This window comes from Gastrolobium bilobum, unplaced genomic scaffold, assembly GCF_033153095.1.
Source record: "Gastrolobium bilobum isolate Gb01-03AN ecotype WA unplaced genomic scaffold, APGP_CSIRO_Gbil_v1 utg63074, whole genome shotgun sequence".
In the NCBI taxonomy this organism is placed as follows: domain Eukaryota; kingdom Viridiplantae; phylum Streptophyta; class Magnoliopsida; order Fabales; family Fabaceae; genus Gastrolobium; species Gastrolobium bilobum.
Genome location: NW_026898404.1, coordinates 1,080 through 26,646, shown reverse-complemented (window position 1 = coordinate 26,646; position 25,567 = coordinate 1,080). Strand labels below are relative to the sequence as shown.

At 40.0% G+C, this 25,567-nt stretch overlaps 3 protein-coding genes across 3 annotated transcripts; all 3 read left to right on the top strand.

The window, feature by feature from the left end:
* Positions 1 to 5,420: 5,420 nt before the first annotated feature.
* On the top strand, positions 5,421 to 7,379 carry LOC133315816 (uncharacterized). The gene has a single exon (XM_061517485.1). The coding sequence runs from the start codon at positions 5,421 to 5,423 to the stop codon at positions 7,377 to 7,379; it is 1,959 nt and encodes a 652-aa protein (XP_061373469.1).
* A 404-nt stretch (positions 7,380 to 7,783) lies between these two features.
* Positions 7,784 to 10,147, top strand: LOC133315815 (uncharacterized). Its single transcript, XM_061517484.1, has one exon. The coding sequence runs from the start codon at positions 7,784 to 7,786 to the stop codon at positions 10,145 to 10,147; it is 2,364 nt and encodes a 787-aa protein (XP_061373468.1).
* Positions 10,148 to 10,179: 32 nt separating this feature from the next.
* On the top strand, positions 10,180 to 14,940 carry LOC133315812 (uncharacterized). Its single transcript, XM_061517482.1, has 3 exons — positions 10,180 to 11,207; positions 11,502 to 13,684; positions 13,730 to 14,940. Exons 1-3 carry the CDS (start codon positions 10,180 to 10,182, stop codon positions 14,938 to 14,940), a joined length of 4,422 nt encoding a protein of 1,473 aa, XP_061373466.1.
* The last annotated feature ends 10,627 nt before the right edge of the window (positions 14,941 to 25,567 follow it).

The following is a 25,567-nucleotide window of genomic DNA, read 5'->3' as shown; positions in this document are numbered from 1 at the left end:
TTTGCAGTGGCGACAATTTAAACTCGTACACTTTTGCCTTGTACCTTGAATAATGTTCATTCTCACAATTATCCTCTACTTCATGAAAAAAAAATTGTTTTTTTCTTTTCTTTTCGTTAATCTATTCCAGTGGCTCCAATGCAAACTTGTCCATTGATGCATGCTCATACACATAATTATCCTTGGCCAAATGAAGAAAATCTTTATAGGTCATTTGGACGTTGCAGATGTCTTCAATCGAATGAGACACTACCTTTCCAAACACCAGTATGTATTTTTAAATTCCAGTAAATCTGTTTCTTTACATTTGATTTTTTGAAATTCCAATTCAATATGTTTGTTTAGACTTTTATCTTAAAATTTAAAATTCCAAATGACACAATTGTTTAGCCTCTCATTTAAAATTTAAAATTTAAAATTCCATTCCTGGTATACAACAATTGAACTCCTCGTATATAGCAATTCGCATAAGTGTGTTGAATAGGGGTGTTCATCAATCTATTCAAACTGATTCAAATTGCGGTGACCGAATCGAAAAATCGCTAATTGAACAAACCGAAAAATTGAAAATAAAAAAAAAACCTGCAAATTTTAATCGGATTGGATCGGTTTTTGGATGTGTTGGTGAAAACTGATTCAATCCAAATCGATCCAATATATTAATTTCTCTCTACCTATTTGGGTTTTTCCCTAATCATAGCCTACAAATTTCTAAACCCAAGACCCATTAACCTATCAACTAAATCCAAGAAAAAATCTAGTCACATCTCATCAACAAAATTTTATCTTTGTAGAGTTTTATATCTCATTACCCAAAAAAAAAACTATATTATAGTTTACTAATGCTTTTGTATCTCAAAATAAAATAAAATTACAAAGTCAATATATACAAAAGATGTTATTTGCACAATAATCATAAAATAAATTTTAAAATTTTAAAAAAATCAAAAATCGATCCAATTCAAATCGAAAAAAATTGGATTAGATCGGATTTAAAAAAAAATCCACACCAAAAAGATTGAATCAGATATTTTTACTTCCAAAACCGATCAAATCCAGACCGCGAACACCGAACACTGTACTATTTAACATCCTTTGTATTAGAGTGTATAGTTCCGTTTTCCTCCTTAGTAAAGTAATTTAAAATATATGGTGGCATCTGCAATCATTATTTAATATGGCAATTGCATTTAATAACATTTAAAATCCTAGTGTCGTTTCACTTATGACTGACTAACTGGCAACTGCAACACTTCTAATCATTATCAAAGATAATCAATGTTTTTGCATCCTTGCATTGTACAGTGTGTCATTTCATTTTTACACATACTACATGCTCCCATTCCTAATAGATGTAATAATTATTGGTATACTAATTAATGGTTTTAAGAATCCTAATAGACATCATAACAATTCATTTAGGTTAGGCTTGTCATTTCCAATGCAACCATCAACAGACTGTTCTAGCAATTTTAAGAGGCTTTCAATAACAGAGTCTTTTAAGTTACCATAGCAATTTTATCATTTTATGGTCAATTAAGACATTAAATGTTATTCACTTCATTATAAGTCAATTCACATCCGACGGTTGAATTTAACCCATGTTATTTGGGTACTTCCATACATATTAATATTAACTGTTATAATAATTATGACAACTTCTAGTAATTTCTATGTTAATGTGTCGTTTTGTTTTTAGACACTTTAAGCACTTCCTTTCATTGCTATATAAAAACGTGTTCAACATAATAATATGCAATATTAAAAGGCACAACATTTCCGATGCAGAAGTTGCAGTGCCAAATGAATATGGATGACTATTGGGTTGAACTTAATGCAGGAAAGAGCACTTCATGCATAACTATGGGGTTGAACTTAAGAATGGTGAACTGGACTTAGTGGCAAACATCGTTTCAATGACCCAAAACTTATGATGTATAATTATTTGCCTGGTGACTTTCTGGTACCTAACCCAATATTGTTCGAACTAATAGCAATTAATCCTATTAATAGCTGTGAACACCTAATTTTGTCCTAAATAAAAATTTATTATGAGCACCATTTTTCTCAAATAAAATAAAATAAATAAATAATAAAAAAAAAATAATAAAAAATAATAATAAAAAAAAATGATAATGAAAAAACCCATAGTCCCCATCAATGTGTCAATATCACTGCTCAAAACGGAGCAACTCAGCTGGCGCCTCTGTGTAAGTAGAGCCACTTTGTTCAAAGAAGAGCAGAGAGCAAAAATAGGTGAGGAGCAGAATCAAAAGCTAGAAGCAATGTCCAAAAGAAGAAATTGGAGAAGACCACACACTGAGTAGGCCTGAGCGTCTTGGAATGCATGGAAGATCCAACTCTTTCTTAAATCCATCGGGCTTAAGGAGGAAAGGCTGATGTTTTTCTTCTATAAAAGCTAACAGTAAAGGAAGTAGAGGGGGCGAGATAGCAGAGATAGGGCGGTGAAGAATGACCATAGAAGGGTTGCAGGGGGTGTCTAAAAAATATTATTGTTATTCTAAAAGTTCCACCGCCTTCATCATGATATAAAAGAGAAGGAGATGCAAGTAAAAAAGGGGAAGAAAATGGAGTACCAATGACACCATAGCCTTTTCAGCCATGATATAGAAAAGGAGAACGAAGAGAGGGGGAGAGAAAGCATAAAAATTTTCTCTACAATCTTCAACCACTATCAACCCATACACCTTCAAACCCAAATCCAAAAAAAAAACAATACTGTAATAAGTGTGTGGGTGCCATTTTCTGAAACACCATCAAACCCAGCCAGATTATTAGTGCCTCTACCAGCCACTGTGTGCACCAAGCAGAGCACCGCCACTGCCAACCACCGTGCGCAATACCACGCCACCGTGAGTCAAACCAAAATCACCATTGAACCATCACTTTGTATCTGACCAAAGCACCGTATCTCTTTCATTTGCTAAATTTTTTCTTCCCTGTTGCGACGTCCAAAAAGGTAACCAGCAAGTTTTTTTACTTGTGGCTAGCGTAGAATGTTTTTGTTTAATTTATTTCTTACTTGTGTTTTGAGTTGATAACTATGATAGGTTCAGTTTGGTTGAACTTGTTAAAGTACCTACGGCTTGTAATGTGAGCTGACCATTTTGTGTGTGTAGAATAGATAATGAATGTGCAAGTAACACATGTGACGAAAAAAAAAGTAAAATATCTAAAAGTTAAAGGAAGGACAACAGAATACATCTTTTCTTGCAGGAGGCTAGGATTGGATTGGTCATACTATAAATATGCAAAAGATATAAGATTCCTAAAAGTTAAAAGAAAAAATATTTTAATATAGTAAACATCAGTTTCTTTGATCCATGTTCTGCACACCTATTTTATTTTTAACTCATTCCTTTTTCCTCACAGTATAATAATGTTGGTATTAATTACGGCTCACGATATTTTGGTCAAGGATCCAAATGTTATTATATGATATGTTGTTACTATACCTGTACATAATCAACTTGATTTGAATTCTTTTTTGTGGACCGAATATATTACTATACCAAGTGTTACAATAAATTGAAATAAAAATTATCATATTAAAACTATCGTAAAGGGATAATTTAGTTGAGACAACTTGTTAATCTCATTATTTTTAGAATCATTTTGACTGGGACAGTCTGTTTGATTTTAAACCATTCAGTAATAATAAACAAATAAACAAAAAATCAAAGTTTTATTTAAAATTATTGTTTTTGGGGTTAATTTAAAACATAAAAAATAAAGAAAATTAGTTCACTATCAATAGAAATGGGAGTCAGCTAAGCCGTGACGGCTTGTTACCCCCACACATTTTGTTTTGACTCATTTTTGCCGTGACGGCTTGGTGATTCAAAATTAAATCAAATTTATCATAAAATTTACGATAACAAAAAATAATAATATGAATATTATTATTCTTTTTAAAAGAAAGGATTAGCTGAGTTGAGATAGTTTGTTAATCCTGCAATTATCATTTCGGATTATTTTAGCTGCGACAGTTTGATATTCCGAAACCATCAAATCCAAAATTTTCAAATTAATTTCTTTAAAACTACTTTCAAAATTAAAATCAATCAACACACAAATATTTTATAGAGAACGACGTAGCTTTGAATTCCTCACTGCACCGGAGGGTACGTCGGAGCGGAACTCTTTTCCGTCAAGCTAAAATAAAATTTTAATAATTTTAGTCTTTTTTTTTTTTTTTTTTTTTCTTAATTAAATAATCATATTTATTTTAAGGGATGAAGCAAATATTTTTAAAAGTTATTAATAATTCGCACAATTAATTCAAGGTAACCGTTTTTTAACGGATGTGTCAGGGGTGCAGTGGGATTAAGTTTTCACCCTTCCCTGCGCGTAATTAGACTCCCGAACCTTTGATCTAAAGTTTTAAAGACCAGTTTGCAATAAGAGGTTTTCCAATTTTTCCAAAGTAAATAAAATTGGTGGCGACTCCTTTGTTTTATTTTTTTTATTTCGGGTCGTTACAGATGGCGACTCCACTGGGGACCGAAGAGAGTCAAGCCTGTTTTAATTAATTGTGCAAATTGATTTATATATTTGCTTTGCTTCCCTTTAGTCTGTTATTTTGCTTTATTTTTATTTTATTTATTTTCTCTCTCTTTAATTTTTTTTATTTTTATTTATTTTTTTTATTTTTTTTATTTTTATGCGAAAGATGTGATGATTGGCTTCAACTTTAGGATGGAGGACTTTTTATGTTATTATGTGCTTGCTCTCAATTGTTTTGCAGATTGGATAGACTAGGGTTTATATGAAGGGTTGTATGCTCTTTCACACACGCCACTTATACATTTATCACACACGTACGAGTGGGGCCCTATACCCGGGTCTGAGTGCAACTTAAGATAGGAGAGAGGTTGTGTAGTGGTAGCCATTTTGGATGTACATCCTGTTTGGTTATCACGAAAATCTCGGCTAGAGTGTGACTCTTTCGGAATTATAGTCATTTTGGATGTACATCCTATTTGGCTATTCTCCTTCGAAATGGGATCTTAGCTCTAGTAGCCAAAATACATAGAGTTATAAAACTACCCCAACGAAAGTATTCACGTCATAGAATGACCTATGAATCAATATAAGACACAATGGGAGCGTATTTCCTTTTCACTTCTTACTTCCATTTTCGCATATTTGCATTATTTCAAAATCATCGTTCCATAAATTTATCTTTCAAACATTCATGCATCTTGCATAGTGGAGTATTTTAGGCATACGCATACCTTTCATTATAAAAAAGGATTTTATTTATTTATTTATTATTTTTTATTTTTTCATCTTGCACCATTTAGCATTTTTAACATCTCATATTGTCTACCTTAACCCCTCCAGGGAATTTTGTTAGAGAAACTTTGAGTTCCAAAGTTTGATTGTGAGTATTATTGATGGATGATAGTACGGGATCACATCGCGATGAGGTAGCACCACGCGTATTGAAAAAGACTTTGCAACTGAAAGCAAGGAAGCCTGACACTGAAAGTTTGAAGGTCTTGGGTCGAATATTGAAGAAGACACAATGTTTAACTCTTGTTAGAAAATATGGGGAAATTCTAGATCTACTGGAAGTTGATGTGCAAGTAGATGCGATCACTGCGGTTACTCAGTTTTACGACCCACCTCTGAGATGCTTCACCTTTCGAGATTTCCAATTAGCACCTACTTTGGAAGAATTCGAGCAGATTCTGGGTTTGTCTTTGGAAAAATATGAGAAACCATATCGCTACTTGGGGCATTATCCTTCTTTGCATACTATTGCCGATGTCCTCAAAGTTTCTGTGAAGGATTTGCAAGAGAAGAAACAAAACAGAAATGGGATCGATGGATTTTCAAGAAAGTACCTGGAGGAACACCTTCACCACTTAGCTGGAATTGAAGACTGGGAAGCTTTCATTGATGTGCTAGCTCTCACCATTTATGGCATTCTCATATTTCCAAATGCTGATGAGTTTGTGGACTTCGCAGCTATAGATGTGTTCTTTGCTCGCAAGTTTAGAGGTGAAAATCCTGTTCCGGCCATTCTTGCTGATGTCTACTATACTCTAAATTTCTGTCATGAGAAGAAAGGAAAAAGAATTTTGTGTTGTTTGCCGATGTTATTCATATGGCTCACTGCCCATGTCTTCAAAAGAGGATACGAGATCTCATACCCCATCACTGAGTTTCACAGATATCAGTTAGGAGTCAAGAGTGGTCGTGAATGGGCCCAAATTTTAGCACAGCTGGACGAAAAGAGCGTCCGATGGTATCCTCGATGGGTCGAAAGAGAAAATTTGATCTACCAATGTGGGGATTTCCCCAATGTGCCTCTCATGGGTACCAGAGGGTGTATCAATTACAACCCATCCTTGGCACGACGACAACTTGGCTATCCTATGAGAGGAGCTCCTACGGAGGAGATGATAACTCCATTCGTCCTTTATGATATGAACCCAGTACATAATGAGACCCTCAAAAGGGTTCGAGATGCTTGGAACAATGTCATTAGAATGGGGAAAGAGTTGAAGACCAAAAATTGTGGAGTCCAAAATAGTTACCGACAGTGGGTTACAAGTCGAGCACGAGAAGTGAAGCTACCTTTCCAAGCTCTGACAGTCACTACAAGTGGTGAATCATCAATGTCTGCCTCCCACGACAACGAAGAAATAAGAGAAATACAAGGAGAATTGGTGAGGGTTGAAGAAGAGAAGAAGAAGATTGAAGTAGAACTTAAGGAAGCTCGACAAAGATGCGAGACCCTTGAACAAGAAAATATGAAGAAGAACCTTACTCTTGAAAGAGCTGATAAAAGGGCCAAAATTGAGGAAAATTATATGCTAAAAACTAAAGGGTGCCTTCAGGCAGCAAACAAGGAATTAAGCCTCCGAAGAAATGAAAGAGATGAGGCTATTACTAAGAGCACACAACTTGAAGAGTTACTCAAAAATTCTAGTGCGGCGTATAAAGATTCAAGGAGGCAAATGGCAGAAATGGGGCGACAAATGGAGATGAGAGCTGCAAAATATGAAGACAGGCTAAAAAAGGAAAAACAGTCTACAGAGGAAGTGATCATGATGTACCAAGATGCAATTCGGAGAGAGCAAGAAGAAGTACAAAGGCTAACTGATTACATCGGAGGGCAAGATGAAATCATTGCTGCGTGCAGACATGAAGTAGCATTCTGGATGACTCGTTTTTCCAACTTAGCTGAAATCTCTAATGATGCAATTAAAAACATCCCGAACAAATTAGGAATGGCAGAGGCACTGGTGAACCCCCTCACTACTCCTGCAGAGATTCGCGACTTTATTGAGTATTGTAGGAATTTGATTGTGAAAATGAAACAATCGATCATCAGGCGCATGTAAAAGCAATGTATCCCTTTGAAACACTTGTACTATGTTATGGCTTTAATGAAGATATTTTGTTCGCTACCTATTTGTGATCCCGTATTGATATTTGATAGGACCTAGTACTTTCGAACGTGACGTTCCGAGAAATGGTCCTAAGAAAAACAATCAATGATACTCACGTCAAACTTACACGCATCAATGGTTCTCCGACAAACTTGCAATATTAATATTATTCTAAAAAATAAGAACATTGATAATAATACTCATTACGCCATCTTTACACAAAATAAAATAAACATTTTTCTTCCAAATTTAATTGCTCTCACTTGCAGAATATATTTTAAGACTCAAACATTGCGCGACCAAGGAGAAGTAATACCAATCAAACCCGAGTTCACAACACCAGATCTCGGACTAGAATGGAAGCAGGCGATCAAGAGGGGAGGAACATAAGCCAGGAAGTAGACGACGTAAGAGCTAGAATGAATACGATGGAAGATTTATTGCGAGCTTTAGCAGTGTCCATCAATGCGCAGCAACAGTCAACGACTCAGCCAGGCGGTACCCAAGGGATGAATGGGATGGGAGATGCAACGAACGATCTTAATGGTCAAACTCATACAATTCATATTGGTGAAGGATATCAGTCAATGGGGAATGCCGATGCTGAGGCACACATACAAGCTGGGACAAATGATTTCACCGCGGGACAGGCGACCGGAACCCAGTCTGGGAATGGTCACATCTCTGGTCAGAAGGATAAAATAAAGGATGGATGGATGGAGAAGATGGAAGAGAAGATCAAAGCTATTCAGGGCCCTAGTGCTTACGGATCTCTTGGGGTGGAGGAATTATGCTCCACGATGGACGTGATTATCCCTAAAGATTTCAAGGTCCCAGATTTTTGTAAGTATGATGGAAGTACAAACCCAATTATCCACTTGAAGACGTACTGCACGAAGATGGCAATATGGTCCAAAGATGAGGTCTTCCTCGTTAGTTTCTTCCATGAGAGTTTGGCCGGTCCAGCATTAGAGTGGTACATCCAGATGGATCATTCTAAAATTGCCTGTTGGAAAGACTTGGCAGACGCATTCATGAACCAATATCGCTTCAACTTAGATACTGCCCCAACTAGGGAACAGTTAGGGGCTTTGCAAAAGGTGAATGATGAAACCTTTAAGCAGTATGCCCAGAGATGGAGAGCTCTTGCTGCACAAGTCCAACCTCCGCTGACACTGTCTGAAATGTGCTCTTATTTTCTAGGGACTTTAGGAGCTCCATATGTTGGAACGATGGCCGGCGCTGCGTATCGTGACTTTGCTGATCTCATAGCGGCAGGGGAACGAATTGAGATATTGGCCAAGGCTGGAAAGCTGCCAATGGACTACAGGCAGAGTAGCCCTCCTAAAAAAGGGTTGCAATCCAAGAAACGAGAATCTGAAGTAAATCATGTCAAACAACAACAATTTTTTGTTCCTCAATACCCCATGCCAAACCCAGTCCACCAAATACTATCGTACCATCCTACCCCGTATCCCTCTTACCAAACCCCCACATTCTCTCAGCCGCCGCCACAAAACTTCCCAAATTTAAGCACTACGCCCACCCCACATTTTCGTGTAAATAACATACCTACCCCATCACCATATGTGCCAACTCGTCCGTCTTATGCTCCTCGTCCCCCCACACGTCCACAGTATCGTCCAAATTACACTCAACCACAGCAAAACTCCCAAAACCAAACCCCTTTTCGTCCCCAAAATCTTCCACCATTTCCAAGGCTGTCTATCTCCAATACGGATTTATTCCAACGTCTGTTTGATGCTCATTTGATCTCGGAAAACCCTGTGCGCCCAATGCAACCTCCGTTCCCAGCATGGTATAATCCAAATTCTACTTGTAGATATCATATGGGAGTGGCAGGACATTCCATTGAAGATTGTGAGGCCTTCAAAACAGCAGTAAGAAAGTTGATTGCTTGCGGAAGATTGGATATCCAAGAAGAGACTGGGCCTAATATTGTCAATAACCCCATCCCGAGTCATGAAGGAAAGAATCAGGTGAATGCTATAGAAACAGAGGATACCGTGATAAAGAAAGTTCTGAGTCTGCGTACACCCATGTCGGGTATATGGGAGTGTTTAAAGAAAGCTGGTTATGACATCACGGTGCCAGGGCGTTTCATGAAGGATGATGAAAAATACGATGATGAGTCAAGTTGTGCGTACCACAATGGACACACAGGACATGATATTGAAAACTGCTGGGATTTCAAAGTCCGAATCCAAGGCTTGATCGCATTGGGTATCATACAGGCCAGGCGAAAGAATGCTTTTCCTGAAGAGGTTAATATAGTAGAACGCTTTGTACTTCGGGTGCCACCTATTAACAAGCATCCTGTGCCTGAGAAAATGGTCATGAAAGTGAAGAAACCAACGCCTTTTTCTTATAATGATACTCATGCAGTACCGTGGAACTACGAGACAAGTGTTGAAGAAATTGGAAACACCTCGAGAGCCAATGTTGATGATACTCGCTCGGTGGAAGAATCAATGAACACAATGAGAGTGGGGGAAGTCACGAGAAGCGGGAGATTCTATTGCCCGAAAGAACTAGAAATGAAGAAAAATGGAAAGGAAGAAGGAGGTGAAGGAATCATCAACAATGAAAAGAAAGAAGGAAAAGAGGAAGATGAGCTCTTAAAGATCATGAAGCAAAGTGAATACGATGTGATGGAACAGTTGAAGAAAACTCCAGCTAGGATATCACTTCTGCACTAATCCTCTCATCGGAATCTCATCGAAAGGCGCTCATGAATATGTTGAGTGAGGCTTATGTCAAGTCAGATGTTACTCCTGAAAACGTGGTCAACATGGTAGATCCAGTGAAACATGTTAACATGATCACATTCTCAAATGATGAAGTTGTCTGTTCATCGGAGAAAACCTCGAAAGCTCTGCATATAACGCTGAAATGTAAAGGGTATATTATAGCCAAGGTTTTGATTGACGGAGGATCAGCACTAAATGTCCTACCACTGTCAACTTTGTCTCAGCTATCGATGAGCACGAATGATTTAACCCCTCAAGAGATGATTGTGCGAGCTTTTGATGGTACAAAGAGAGGAATTCTAGGGGAGATAGTTTTACCCTTAGAGATAGGCCCGAGTAATTTTCAGGTTTTATTCCAAGCCATGGATATCGAACCTGCCTATACCATGCTCCTGGGTAGACCTTGGATCCATGCAGCAGGTGCTGTGCCTTCTACCCTGCATCAAAAGGTCAAATATATCGAGAATGAGTTGATTGTCACCATCCATGGAGAAGAAGAAATCATGGTTTCTAAACCGGTCTCGGTGCCGTATGTTGAAAACACAGATCCCATAGAAGGAAATGGGTGGCATAGTTTTGAAGTTGTTGAATCTAGTTGCAAAAAAGATGAATCACTGGGGCAAGGTGTGAATGAGATAATCGCTCGAATTATGGCCAAGAGTGGATATAAGGTGGGTAAAGGTTTGGGCTCGCAGCTGCAAGGTAGCCGATCACCTATAATGGTTCCAGAAAAATCAAATAAATTTGGTTTAGGGTATGAAGGGTCGTTTGAGGAAAAAGTTGAGAGAAAAAGAGGCAACAAGGGCAAGACGCAACAAATTCCCCATCTAAGAGAAACATTCCCGGTGCCAGCAGAGGTTATTATGCCTGAAGAGGTCGTTCATCTCCCACATATCAATGCACTGGATGATGAAGACCTAGAAGGATGCAGCACGATTCGTCTGTCCACTAATGATGAAGCATTGAAGAATTGGCAGACAGAGCCAGTTATTGATGTGATTGCTATGAAGTAATTGTCTAGTTGATTTGTATTAGCAGCTGTTTGAGCCATTTTGAAACTTATGTTATGTTGCGCGAGACATTAATTAAGTAAATGAATTTGTATGGATTTTCAGTAATTTTAATTATTTCTCATCCAATTTGGTTTTTTTTTTTTTTTTTTTTTTTTTAAATTCTTTAACCAGCGTTATTATTATCATTTTTCTTCTTCTTTTCTCACGTTCATCCTTTCATTATTCCTTGCATTCTTACTTTTGTGCCATTATATCTGTTGTATTCCAACTCCACATAAATTACTTTCCAGGAATCTTGATCTCATTGAAACTTTGCCTCATGAAAGGGACCTTGAAAACTCACCGATTGATTCTCTTGTGGCTATCAATGAAGAAGATCCGGGGTCTGATGAGGAGCAAATAGTAGAAGAATTTTCAAAGTTGTTAGAAGGCTCGGAAAAGAAATTTGATTTGAATGATGAGGTGTTTGAGTTGATCAATATGGGCACTGAGGAAGAGAAGAAAGAATTGAAAATTGTTGATAATCCCGAGCGGGAAGAGATGATTCAATTATTCAAAGAGTATCTAGATGTCTTTGCATGGACGTACCGAGATATGCCTGGAGTAGATCCAAGGATTGCATCACATAAAATTCCCTTGTACCCGGATGCTGAACCAAAAAAGCAGAAGTTAAGGAGGATGCGCCCAGATATATCCCTGAAAATTAAAGAAGAGGTGACAAAGTTGTTAGAGGCAGAATTTATAGAAGTCTCAGTATACCCAGATTGGGTAGCCAACGTAGTGCCTGTGCCTAAAAAGGATGGAAAAATCCGCGTGTGTGTAGACTACAGGGATTTAAATAAAGCTTGTCCGAAGGATGATTTCCCACTTCCTCATATCGATGTGCTTGTTGATAATACGGCCAAGTATCATACATTCTCATTTATGGATGGATATTCGGGGTATAATCAAATTCTCATGGATGTTGATGATAAAGAAAAAACTGCTTTTATTACTCCTTGGGGGACATTTCGTTATAGAGTGATGTCATTTGGACTAAAGAATGCAGGGGCTACTTATCAGCGCGCTATGGTTGCATTATTCCACGACATGATGCACAAGGAGATTGAAGTGTATGTGGATGACATAGTTGCTAAGTCAAAAGAAGGGGGGAGTCATGTGAAAGTCCTGCAAAAGTTGTTCGAACGACTCCGAAAGTACCAGTTGAGATTGAACCCTAGCAAATGTGTTTTTGGCGCATCCTCAGGAAAATTGCTCGGTTTCATTGTTAGTAGAGAAGGAATACAGGTGGATCCAGAAAAAGCAAAAGCAATACGAGATATGCCCGCTCCTAAATCAGAGCGAGATGTGAGAAGCTTCTTGGGACGACTCAATTATATTGCTAGATTCATTGCAAACTTAACTAGCACTTGTGAGCCTATCTTTAAGCTATTGAGGAAGAATCAACCAGGGAAGTGGGATGAAGACTGCCAGAAGGCATTCGACAAAATAAAGGCTTACTTGTTGAACCCCCCTATCTTGGTACCGCCAACGCCAGGTCGCCCTTTGATTTTGTATTTGACTGTGCTGCCCACCTCCATGGGAGCAATGCTGGGGCAACATGATGAGTTTGGTAAGAAAGAGAAAGCTGTGTACTACATTAGCAAGAAGTTCAATGAATGTGAGGTTCGTTATATGGCAATCGAGAAGACGTGTTGTGCTCTAGTGTGGAGCTCGAAAAGACTACGACAGTACATGTTGTATTACACCACCTGGTTGATATCTCGAATAGATCCTTTGAAGTATATATTTGAAAGCCCTCATATTTCTTTAAAGGTCTCAAAATGGCAGATGATATTGTCAGAATTTGACATCCAATACGTGACTCGGAAGTCGATCAAGGGAAGCGCAATTGCAGATCACCTAGCTGAAAATCCCATTGAAGACGACCAGTCAATGCAAATTGAAATTCCAGGCGGGGAAATACTGGCAGTAGAAGAAGATGAGATTGAGAAAAGTGCATGGAAAATGTATTTTGATGGGGCAGTTAATATGCACGGCAGTGGTGTAGGAGCAGTGGTCATTTCACCAACCGGCAAGCAATACCCGGTGGCCATCAAGCTGGACTTTGAATGCACCAATAACATTGCAGAATATGAGGCTTGTGCAAGCGGTCTACGTCTTGCGATCGATTTAGGAGTGAAACTGTTGGAAGTATTTGGGGATTCAGCTCTTATCATTTACCAGGTGAATGGCGAGTGGCAGACTAAAGATGCGAAGTTGGTGCCCTACCAAAAGTACTTGACTCGATTGATTGCAGAGTTTGAAGAAATAGAATTCTCGCATTTAACTAGAGACAAGAATCGATTTGCAGATGCTCTAGCCACGTTGGCTGCAATGACTAAGCTGGATATCCTCAGTGATGTCCAACCTATCCAAGTTGAGATGAGAGATGAACCAGCTCACTGCGCTAGTGTGGAGAACGGGCCAGATGGTAAACCTTGGTACTTTGATATCAAACAGTATATTCAGCACAGAGAATACCCAACTGGGGCAAACGAAGCCCATAGGAAGACCGTTCGCCGGTTGTCGATGGCCTTTTTCTTGAACGGAGAAATTTTGTACAAGAGAAGTCATGATGGCACCCTTTTAAGATGCGTAGATGCTCGTGAAGCTCACTCAATCATGATTGAAGTCCATGAGGGAATTTGTGGGACTCATGCCAATGGACATATGATGACGCGCAAGATTATGAGGAGCGGATATTATTGGTCCACCATGGAGGCAGATTGCGTAGAACATGTTCAAAAGTGCCAAAAGTGTCAAATGTATGCAGACCGTATCAATTCACCGCCTTTTCCATTACACAATATGGTGTCTCCTTGGCCGTTCTCGATGTGGGGAATAGATGTTATTGGTTTGATCAATCCAAAGGCCTCGAATGGGCATCGCTTTATCCTGGTAGCAATAGATTATTTTACCAAGTGGATAGAAGCCTCATCGTATGCCAACATTTCACAAAAGGTGTTTGTCAAGTTTCTCAAGAGAGATATCATTTCCAGATATGGGATTCCAGAAAGGATAATTACAGATAATGCTCCTAATCTTAACGGTGCAGAAGTACGAAAACTATGTGAGCATTTCAAGATCAAGCATCACAACTCAGCTCCTTATAGACCTCAGATGAATGGTGCAGTTGAAGCAGCCAATAAGAATATCAAAAAGATCATTGCCAAGATGGTTGTGAGTTATAAAGATTGGCATGAGATGTTACCCTATGCTTTACACGCGTATCGAACCAATATACGTACGAGTACTGGGGCAACACCTTTCTCCTTGGTATATGGAATGGAGGCTATCTCTCCGATAGAAGTTGAAATTCCTTCATTAAGGGTTTTGATGGAGGCAGAATTAGAAGAGTCCGAATGGGTGAAAGCACGATATGAACAACTGAACATGATTGAAGAGAAAAGATTGACAGCTGTTTGTCACGGGCAGTTGTATCAGGGTAGAATGGCTAAAGCCTTTAACAAGAAAGTCCGGCCGAGGGAATTCCAATCAGGTGATCTGGTCTTAAAAAAAATCTTGCCTAATCAAGAAGATGCTAGAGGAAAATGGGCTCCAAATTATGATGGCCCTTATGTGGTCAAACATGCTTTTTCTGGGGGAGCATTAATTCTACAAGACATGGAAGGGCAGGAGTTACGAAGACCAATAAATACTGATGCTGTCAAAAGATTCTATGCCTAAAAAAAAAAAAAAAAAAAAAAAAAAAAATATGAAAAAAAAGGGAAAGCCTGTTAGATTGAAAACCCGGAAGGGCGGTCTAAGCAAAAATTAAGACAGATAAAAAGAAAATTTGTTAGGCTGAAAACCCGACAAGGTCACTCAAGCAAAGTTAGGCAGACAAAATCAGTTAGGTTGAAAACCCGCAAGTGCAACTTGGACATTAAAGACTCGAAACTAAACTGCCCAAGATTTTTGAAGAAAGTAACGCACACGGGGGCAGGATCCAGAAAGGAAACAGAGGATTGTACCGCGGAAGAGACCATGACTTCATTGGTGATGCAACTAGAAAGCTGAAGAGAATCAATTCAACGAATGACAAGGGACTGATACTGGGGCAAATTTTTCGTGGGGTCTCAAAATTTCTCTTGTCCTTTTCCTTTTTTTTTCGTGCCTAATATCTCCTCCCAGAAAGGTTTCATGTACAATCAACTTTCATATCAATGGAATGGTTTTGCTTATCTCATCATTTTTATTTCTCTTTCCTTCTTCCACTCATGCATGCATATTTATTTATCAAGTTTATGTCTCGAGTAACGTAATTTAAGTTTAACAACGTGACTAACATTGCTCGTAGCAATTCTTCGATTATTGGTCTTGATCGTGGAACCCGATAATTTAGAACATAAGTCATAAGGGAGTGGTATAATCATGTTGTTGGGAGTGAATTTTCATAGAAAAGGCAGGAAGATCAAAGAGGCGAAAAGGATGGGACAAATGGGTTCACAAGAGGTGTTGAGACCTGATGAAAGTCTCACGAATGAGGGTTTGATTGGCTTTAGTTCTTTTTGGTCGTCAGTTTGGTGCTTCGTTCGAAAAATGGAAAGTTTCTTGATTCTAGCTTATTTTCTCATCGTTTAAGTAAAGCTTAACAATTTTACCTTATTTTTGTCATCATTATAAATTTTTTATTTCTCTCACAAGCATCCAATTTCGAGCTCATGATTTCAGGCTCAGAGGCTATGTGTTTTAATTTATCTATTTATTTATTTATTTATTTTTTGTTTTTTTTATTTTTTATTTTTTTTTATTTTTTTGAGCTCAGAGGCTCACTACAATTTAATTTTCAGGCTCAGAGGCCAACATTTAAATTTCTGTCATTTAATTTTGAGCTCAGAGGCTCATTGCATTTAACTTCAGGCTCAGAGGCCACACATTTTAAATTTCTGTCATTTAATTTTGAGCTCAGAGGCTCATTGCATTTAATTTCAGGCTCAGAGGCCATGCATCCTAAATTTATCCATTCTCGAGCTCAGAGGCTCGCCGTTATTTAATTTATAGGCTCAGAGGCCACACATTTAAATTTCTATCACTTAATTTTGAGCTCAAAAGCTCATTGCATTCAATTTCAGGCTCGGAGGCCTTGCATCTTTAATTTCCTATCATCTAATTTCGAGCTCACAGGAACATTGTATTTAATTTTTAGGCTCAGAGGCCTTGCGTTTCAAGTGCATGTTATTTCTGAGCTCAGAGGCTCATTGTATTTAATTTTTAGGCTTAGAGGCCTCGCATGTCGAATTCATGTTATTTAGTTATGAGCTCAGAGGCTAACTGTATTAATTTTTTTTTTATTTTTAGGTTGTATCTTACCTACATGTATTTTCTTTTGGGACAAAATTAGAGTTCATGTCTTTATTTGTTCTTTACAACGATAATATGCCAGTTACAATTTGTCAAATTATCTAGCGGGAAACAAATAAAGAGGGGCAACTGTGAACACCCTATTTTGTCCCAAATAAAATAAAATAAAACAGTAATAAATATATATATAATAAAAAAATCTATCTTTCAACCACAACTCAATCCATTAATCCATATCATGGGTTGATCCATGATACAAAGGCCAAAATTGGCCCATATTCTTCTAAGAGACAAATGAAACCAACCCAATACATATCAATGGAAAAAATGGCCTCTGCATCGTGTGTACCTCCAATCTTTCATTTTCAAGACTAGCTGTCAAGTGGATGTTGCTTGTGCAGACACGCAACCTGGCACACGGCTCAAAGGAAGGTTTCTGTCATGACACTATCTCACGCAAGGAAGCATGGAATTTTGCAGAGATTGGGGAGAAGGGAGAAGCCAAAGCAGAGGATGAAAATGGAAAAAGTCAGAGATTGATTTGTTGGGTAGAAGAAGCAATATACAAAAATGGAATTCTGAGAGACCACCAAGATTGGCACGGGAGGAAGAGCTAAAATTTGGCAGAGATTGAAAAGATCATGAAGGACAACTTTAAAGAGACCACCGGGGGGTTTATGGAGGAACCCAGGTTCTCTCTCAACCCATCGAATAATAGGAGGATGGCCAGAAAAGAGGAGGGACGCTTATTCTATAAATAAAGGGGACTTCGATGATTGAGGGGGTTGTTTTTTTTTCGTCTAAAGGAAGGAGTTTTTTTTGGTGAGCGGACTTCAGGTTATGAAAAAAGAAAAAGAGAAGACTAACTAAAAAAAATAGTACCCTCTCAGAACAGAAAAAGGCTTTGCCGTAAATTCTACTGTTGCCATCTATCGCACCACTATAGCTCTTTTTACACTCAGTCACCAACCACTGCAAGTCTAGCTGTTACTGTCATAAAAGAAAATCGTTGCAAATGTCCATATAGAGGGTTTCTAAGGTTGTTCACTGCCACCTAGACTCTGTCTACTCCACCGTCCATCGTTGTGCTTCATCGCTCAAAGCTCACATATCACCTTGTTGTCACCATCGTGCGACCTTCATACGACTTAAGGCTTGTGAGTTGCACTATGTTAAAATACCATTACTGTATCTCTTGTTGACTGATACAATTTTCTGAATCATATAGCTGTTAATATTATCCTTTGAACTTTATAGCTGTTAGTCTATTACCCTTTGAAACATATAGTCGTGGTACTATTCTTTGAACCATATCATTGTTAGTCTACTATTTTCTGAACCATTTAGCTGTTAGTATTATCTTTTGGATCACATAGCTGTTAGTCTATCATCTTTTGATCCCAACCGTTCATCTTTTGATCCCAACCGTATATTAGTATGGGTGTATGTGCTTTTGGTCTATTCTACCTTATGAAGGTCATATACTGATGTCGTTGTTGTCCTTCGTGTTTATTCTAGCATTTATAATATACGGTAGAGTTAATTAATATGAAAATATCAGGTGCTAAAGGAATGATTAAAATAATGTCCATCCAAAAGGGATAATAACGCTGTCATGTGATATTACTTTCACTATGCACACCTGTCGATTAGTTATGTAGTATTTTTTTTAGAAATATACGCCGCACTATTCACTTTTTGGTTTTTATGAAAGATTAGATGAGTATTTTATAGGTTAGTAAAACTTCAGCCTTTCTAGGTCTATGCCCCTACACTTCCTTGGAATAATGTTGCCATTTCTCAATTCACTTTTCCTTTTTATATCATAATAACGATGGCAGCATAGTATTTGGTCTTCGTTATTTATTTTGTCTATAACATGGTGAATATGTTGCGTAACCTTTAATTGAATTTTAGTATCATTGATGAACATTTGGCTGGGTAATTATCGTTTTTTTTCTTTTATTCTAAAAAATTTGTTGTTTAATGTTTATCTTTATAAAGTTTTATGCGATTAGGCAATCTGATTTATAATTTTATTATTATTTAATTATCAATCATGTAATCGATCACGAAAACAAATCACGAGATGTATTTGTAGTGAAAAGAAGGATTAGCTGAGTTGTAACAGCTTGTTAATCCTGTTAATTATAGAATCATTTCGACTGTGACAGCCCGATGATTTTAAAATATTTTGGTAATAATAAACAAATAAATCAAAACACAATAAAGGTTAGCTGAGTCGTGACAACTTGTTAATCTTGTAAAATTTGTGTCAGGTTATCTTGGCTACGATAATTTGATAATCCAAATTTTCCCTAAAAAAATAAATTGGTTAAAATCACAATGAATTTTTACAATTATTTATTAATTAAAGAATAATATCAAAGATTCTTGATTTTGAATAAAAGAATTAGCTTAGTCGAGATAACTTGTTAGTCCTACATCTTGCTTGGATCATTTTGGTTGGGACAACCTGATAATCCGGGAACACCGAATATAATCAAATGAATTTTTCAAAATTAAAATCAGTAAATGTACAAATTTTTTATAAAGAACGACGTAGCTTTGAATTCCTCACTGTACCGGAGGATACGTCGGAGCGAAACTCTTTTGCGTCAAGCTAAAATAAAATTTTAATATTTAGTCTTTCTACTCCCTAAACAATCATATTTATTTTTAAGGGATAAAGCAAACAATTTTAAAAGCTATTAATAATTCGCACAATTAATTCAAGGTAACCGTTTTTAAACGGATGTGTCAAGGGTGCAGTGGGATTAAGTTTCCACCCTTCCTTGCGCATAATTAGACTCCCGAACCTTCGATTTATAATTTTTAAGACCAGTTTGAAAATAAAGGTTTTCCAATTTTTCCAAAGTAAATAAAATTGGTGGCGACTCCATTGTTTTAATTTTTTCAATTTCGGGTCGTTACACCATGTCCGGATATGCAATATCCGGATATCCAGAATCCCATATCCGGATATCTAATATCCGGATGTCCAAATCTCATATCCGGATATCACATATCCGGATATTTCTCGGGCAGATATCTGGATATTTAACGACAGAATGCAGAAACTGCATTTCGTGAAGATATCCTTCCAAGGTTGGGTTTTTACCGATTTTAAACACCTAAACATGCATTTCTAGGTGTGTTTGACCAACCCCAACATTAAGTTATCATCTTTTAACCTTTACATGCATCAAGGTTCCATTTTTAAGCTCAAAGACTCAAGATCAAAGGTGATGAGGCTTACCAAAGCTCAAACTCAGAAAAAGGTTGCTCTTGGAGCTCACACAACAGCTCCAAGGTTCTGTCTCTCACTGTACACGAAAATAGTGCACAAAGGTGGTTCTTTTACACCACAAGGAAGCTCCTTTGAGCTCCAAAATGCCACCACAGTGGCTCAACACTCTCAACCCCCAAAGTCAGCAACAAACACTCCCCAACCAGAGGTCACAAACCCAGATGATGCACTCTCACACCCTCACAATGATAGCCCTCAAGTGTTTACCAAGAAAAGAGGAAGAAACCAAGTGAAAGATGACAACTTGGCTCACAACGGAGAAGAGAACTCAAGGAGAGAGCACCAGCTGACCAGCCTCCAATGCACTCACGTAGGAATCAGTTTTCTGGGGTTGTGTGCCCTTAAGAAGAGTATTTATAGCCCACTTAAAGATTAACACACAGTATTAACTTTAATTGCTACGCTTAGCATTTTAATCCCAAACTCTGGATTCTTAACCTACTTAATAGTACAAGAATTATCATATTTTTCTTATAATTTTCTGAGCACTTTTCCGGTACGCGCTTTTCAAAGCCAGTACCGGTTTCTAGCACCAGTTCTCATTATTTGGACTTGAAACTCGTTTTACAAGTCCTACATATCATTCTAGTAATTATCATGCACTTATTATAATTTTCCGGGATACTTTTTCGGTACGCATTTATACCGACTAGAAGAACCAGTATCTGCACTTTTCTTCCGAAAAACGACTTTCAGCATTATTACTCACTTACTATAATTATTAAAGTCACATAATAATTATTAGGGTCAATTATGGAATCATTTCCTATTTTCTCCTAATTTATTAATTAAATTCCTTAATTAACAGTGCGGGTTCTTACATTCACCCCACCTTTTTAGGATTTTGACCTCAAAATCAGAAACATACCTGGTCGAAACTCGGGGTACTGCCGGAGAAGTTCGTCCTCACGCTCCCAAGTACACTCCTCAGGAGTCCTTCCGGTCCACTGCACCTTGACCATCGAAATGATCTTGCTCCTCAGCTGCTTCTCGCCACGATCGAGAATCTTTAGTGGTCCGACAGCAGTCTTTAGGTTCTCCCGAACCTCCACATCATCCGGTTGCACCACATGCGACGGATCTGCTATGTACCTCTGAAGCTGAGACACGTGAAACACGTCGTGGATGTTAGCCAGGTTCGGAGGCAAGGCAAGCCGGTAGGCAACAGGTCCTCCTCTACCAAGAATCTGGTATGGCCCAATAAACCGCGGGCTCAGCTTCCTCACTCCGAGTGCCTGTCCAACACCGGTGACAGGTGAAAGTCTCACAAACACGTGCTCACCCTCACTGAACTCCAGTGGTCGATGCTTGACATCGTAGTAGCTCTTATGACGATTCTGCGCCTGCTTCAGCTTTTCCCTGATCATCTGGATCTGCAGGGTGGTATCTTGGACAAAGTCCAAGCCAAACAACTCACGATCCCCAACCTCAGACCAGCAGGTAGGTGTACGACACCTCCTACCGTAGAGCGCCTCGTAGGGTGCCATGCACAGGCTAGCATGGAAACTGTTGTTATACGAAAACTCCACCAATGGAAGGTACCTATCCCATGTCGAGCCCTGCTCCAACGTGCAAGCCCGCAACATGTCCTCCAAGGTCTGGATAGTCCGCTCAGTCTGTCCATCAGTCTGAGGGTGATAGGTTGTACTCAGTCTTAACTGCGTACCAAAAGCTCCCTGCAGCGCCTCCCAGAACTGAGATGTGAACTTCGGGTCCCTATCACTAATGATACTCTCGGGCACCCTGTGAAGCCTCACGATCTCGCGAACATAAAGCTTGGCCAACTGCTTTGTAGTGAAGCTCACCTTCACTGGAAGAAAATGGGCAGACTTTGTCAATCTTTCCACAATGACCCATATCGAGTCACAGCCGACCTGAGTCTTCGGCAAACCCACAACGAAGTCCATGGAAATGCTCTCCTATTTCCACTCTGGAATCTCAAGAGGTTGAAGTTTACCAGACGACTTCTGGTTTTCAATCTTCACTTTCTGGCAGATCAAACACTTGGACACATACACAGCTATGTCCTTCTTCATTCCTGGCCACCAGAAATTTCTCTTCAGGTCTTGGTACATCTTTGTAGCTCCAGGATGAACAGTAAACTGCCCCTTATGGCCTTCCGCCCTAACCTCTTCGGTCAAGGGACCTCGAGGAATCACAATACGCTTATGAAACAACAGGAGTCCATCCTCATTCCAAGACACACCGTCTTGGTTCTTTACGTAGTCGAGACACTCTCTCTGCACTTGCGCCTCTTCGATCTTCTCCATAAGCTCATTCCTGATTCTCACAGTCTCCATCTCGAGAAGTGAACCCCCAAACAAGGTGGTAACCTTCAGATCTCGAAACTTCACTAAGAGGTCGAAGTCACCCATCGTCAAACTGGATAGACTCACGAATTTCTGACTCAAAGCATCAACTACCACTTGCCAGGATGGTACTTCAACTCAAAGTCGTAGTCCTTCAGAAACTCCATCCATCTCCTCTGCCTCATGTTCAGCTCTTTCTAATCAAACAGATACTTTAAGCTCTTGTGATCACTAAACACCACAAACTGCATGCCAAACAGGTAATGCCTCCAAATCTTGAAAGCAAACACAATCGCAGCCAACTCCAAATCATGAGTCGGGTAGTTCTCCTCATGAGGCTTCAACTGCCTCGAAGCAAAAGTAACAGCTCTACTAGACTGCATCAACACACAGCCCAGCCCCTTTCCAGAAGCATCCAGTAAAGCTCAAACTGCTCCTCAGGATCAGGAAGGATCAACACAAGTGAAGAAGTCAATCTCTCCTTCAACTCCTGAAAGCACGCCTCACACTCGTGAGTCCACACAAATGGAGTCTCCTTTCGGGTAAGACGAGTCAAAGGGAGAACCATCGTGGAGAAACCCTTGATGAACCTCCGTTAGTAACCTACCAAACCTAAGAAGCTCCTCACCTCCGTGACTGTCTTGGGCCTTTCCCAATCCCGTACGGCCTCAATCTTGTTGGGATCCACTGCAACTCCATCTGGTGAAATCACATGCCCCAGAAACTTGACTGATTTGAGCCAAAACTCACACTTAGAAGGCTTAGCATAAAGCTTTTTCTCCTTCAGCACTTGCAGAACTATCCTCAGATGCTCCTCCTCAGTCTTGGAGTAGATCAGAATATCATCAATGAAGACAATCACAAACTGATCCAGATACGGCTGGAAAATCCTGTTCATGTAATCCATGTACACTGCCGGCGCATTGGTGAGTCCAAACGGGATCACCAAATACTCAAAGTGACTGTATCTCGAACGAAACGCGGTCTTAGGGACATCCTCCGGCTTCACCCGAATCTGATGGCATCCAGACCGGAGATCAATCTTGGAATACACACAAGCGCCCCTGAGCTGATCCAACAGATCATCAATCCGAGGAAGGGGATACTTGTTCTTGATCGTCACCTTGATCAACTGCCTGTAGTCGGTGCACAATCGCATTGTCCCGTCCTTCTTCTTCACAAAGATAACCGGTGCTCCCCAAGGAGACACACTCGGTCTAATGAAATCTTTCGCCGAAAGATCCTCAATATGCTTCTTAAGCTCAGCCAACTCCGGTGGCGACATCCGATATGGAGCTAAAGAAATCGGCCCCACACTAGGCAACAAGTCAATGGAGAACTCTATCTCCCGCTGTGGCGGAAACTCAGGAATCTCCTCAGGAAACACCTCAAGGAACTCCCCCACCACAGGAATGCCAGTGATATCCTCATGTGTCCCACTCACCAAACCTCCCAACACGACATAACCAAATGCCCCTGCTCTTAAGGCCATCCTAGCCTGCAGCAATGAAATATATGGCGAGGAACTAGCTGTGGAATCACACGGAGACATCACCACGCGCTTTGCACAGCAATCAATCAGTGCACAGTTTCTAGACAACCAATCCATGCCCAGAATAATCTCAAGGTTGGCCATCGGCAATCCTATCAGATCTATCGAGAACTCACGGCCATCCCACTGAAACGCTACATCGCGATGTACAGTGGTAGAAACACATATCTCTCCGGTGGCGGTAGTCACCCGCAACGGTGGAGAAAGCACAAACATGGGCAACTCAAGCCCCAAAGCAATCGGGGTAGCAACAAACGAATGCGTAGCCCCGGAGTCAAACAATGCATCAACAACAATACCACCAATAGACACAGTACCTCTAACAAGGTTCAGAGCGCGGTCCGACTGCTGCCTATCCAAGGTGTACACACGCCCAACAGAAGGTGGCACTGCAGGTGCCGAAGTAGAAGCCATCGGAACCATCTGCAAAGGAACTGCCTGAACAGCTGCAGCTCTTGCCGTCAACGACGGACAGTCTCTAGAGAAGTGGCCCTCCTTGCCACACAGGAAACAAACCAACTGCCCCGAAGCACAACGTCCCACATGCTTCTTCCCGCACCCCGCACATCTCGGAGTGGAAGGAGGCCAAGCAAAACTCCCCTGTTGTGAAGCAGTCCTCTTGAACTGGCCAAACGCCTGCCCTTCCCAGCAAACCTCTTGTCCTTCCAGGACGTAGAAACAGGAGTGGAACCAATAGTCCCCTTGGCCTCGTCGACCTTGGCCCTCTTGGCCTTACTCGCTATGCAGACATCCTCAATGTCCTTACACTGCTGAACCAGTGTACCAAAGTCTCTCAAAGCAGCTCCAGCTAAATGCTCAGCAATCACCTCACTAAGTCCCCTACGGAACTTAGCAACCAGAAACATCGGAGTAGGAGGAACCATCCTGAAGTGTGCAAACTTCACCAGCTCATTAAACTTGGCCAAGTACTCGTCAACAGTCATCGAGCCCTGAACCAATCTGTCAAACTCCCCCTGCTTCCTCTCCTGCGCATCATAGGGAAAGTATCTGCCCAAGAAACACTCCTCGAAGAATGGCCATGTCAAAACACAACCCTGCATCTCATAAGCACGAGAGGTGTTCGTCCACCACTCATGGGCATCGCTCTCCAGCAAGTAAGTCGAGAACATCAGCTTCTGCGGATCTGTACACTGCATAACCCGAAATATCTTGTCCAGCGACTCCAGCCATCTAGCAGAAACAATAGGATCCAAAGACCCCTCAAACACAGGTGGCTTATGCTTCCTGAAAGCATTCAGCCGGCGGTCTATCACATCACGATCCTCAGTAGGCTCTACAAGAGTCTCCCTCGTCTCAGCGACATGAGCAGCACTGCCAATGTGACTCAGGCTCTTATCCTGAACACTAGGTGCAGGCGGCGGTAGTGGCGGTGGTGCATGGCCTACAGCAGGACCAGCCCTCATCTCTTCCAACATGACTCTCATCATCGTCATGTTCGCCATCCTGTTCGCCTCGAGGACATCCTCAGTGGTCCTCCGGTTCGCTTCACGAACCTCTTCTGCGGCTATCCGGTTCGCCTCGCGAACAGCATCCATCATTGCCGCGTTGGCCAATCTAGTGGCCTCCTGATCGGCTAACCTAGCCGCCTGCATCTCAGCCAATGCAGTCAGGATAGGATCGGGTTGATCCTCAGAAGTCTCTCGTGTTTCTCCCGGACCTTACCATGACTCTGCACAAGTTACACAAATTATGAGTTGATCAGGCCCACACAGTGTGATTACATATGCATTATCATAATAAAATTCGACGGAGTAAACACACAAGACACACACAACCAAACATCCTAGCTATTGCAATACATACAGGCTTTTCCCTCGA

Coding starts and splice junctions, on each gene's coding strand:
- LOC133315816 (XM_061517485.1), top strand. CDS start 5,421: ATGGATGATAGTACGGGATCACATCGCGATGAGGTAGCACCACGCGTA.
- LOC133315812 (XM_061517482.1), top strand. CDS start 10,180: ATGAATATGTTGAGTGAGGCTTATGTCAAGTCAGATGTTACTCCTGAA. Junction 11,208..11,501: donor ATTGATGTGATTGCTATGAA/GTAATTGTCTAG, acceptor ATTACTTTCCAG/GAATCTTGATCTCATTGAAA. Junction 13,685..13,729: donor TGTGGAGAACGGGCCAGATG/GTAAACCTTGGT, acceptor TTCAGCACAGAG/AATACCCAACTGGGGCAAAC.
- LOC133315815 (XM_061517484.1), top strand. CDS start 7,784: ATGGAAGCAGGCGATCAAGAGGGGAGGAACATAAGCCAGGAAGTAGAC.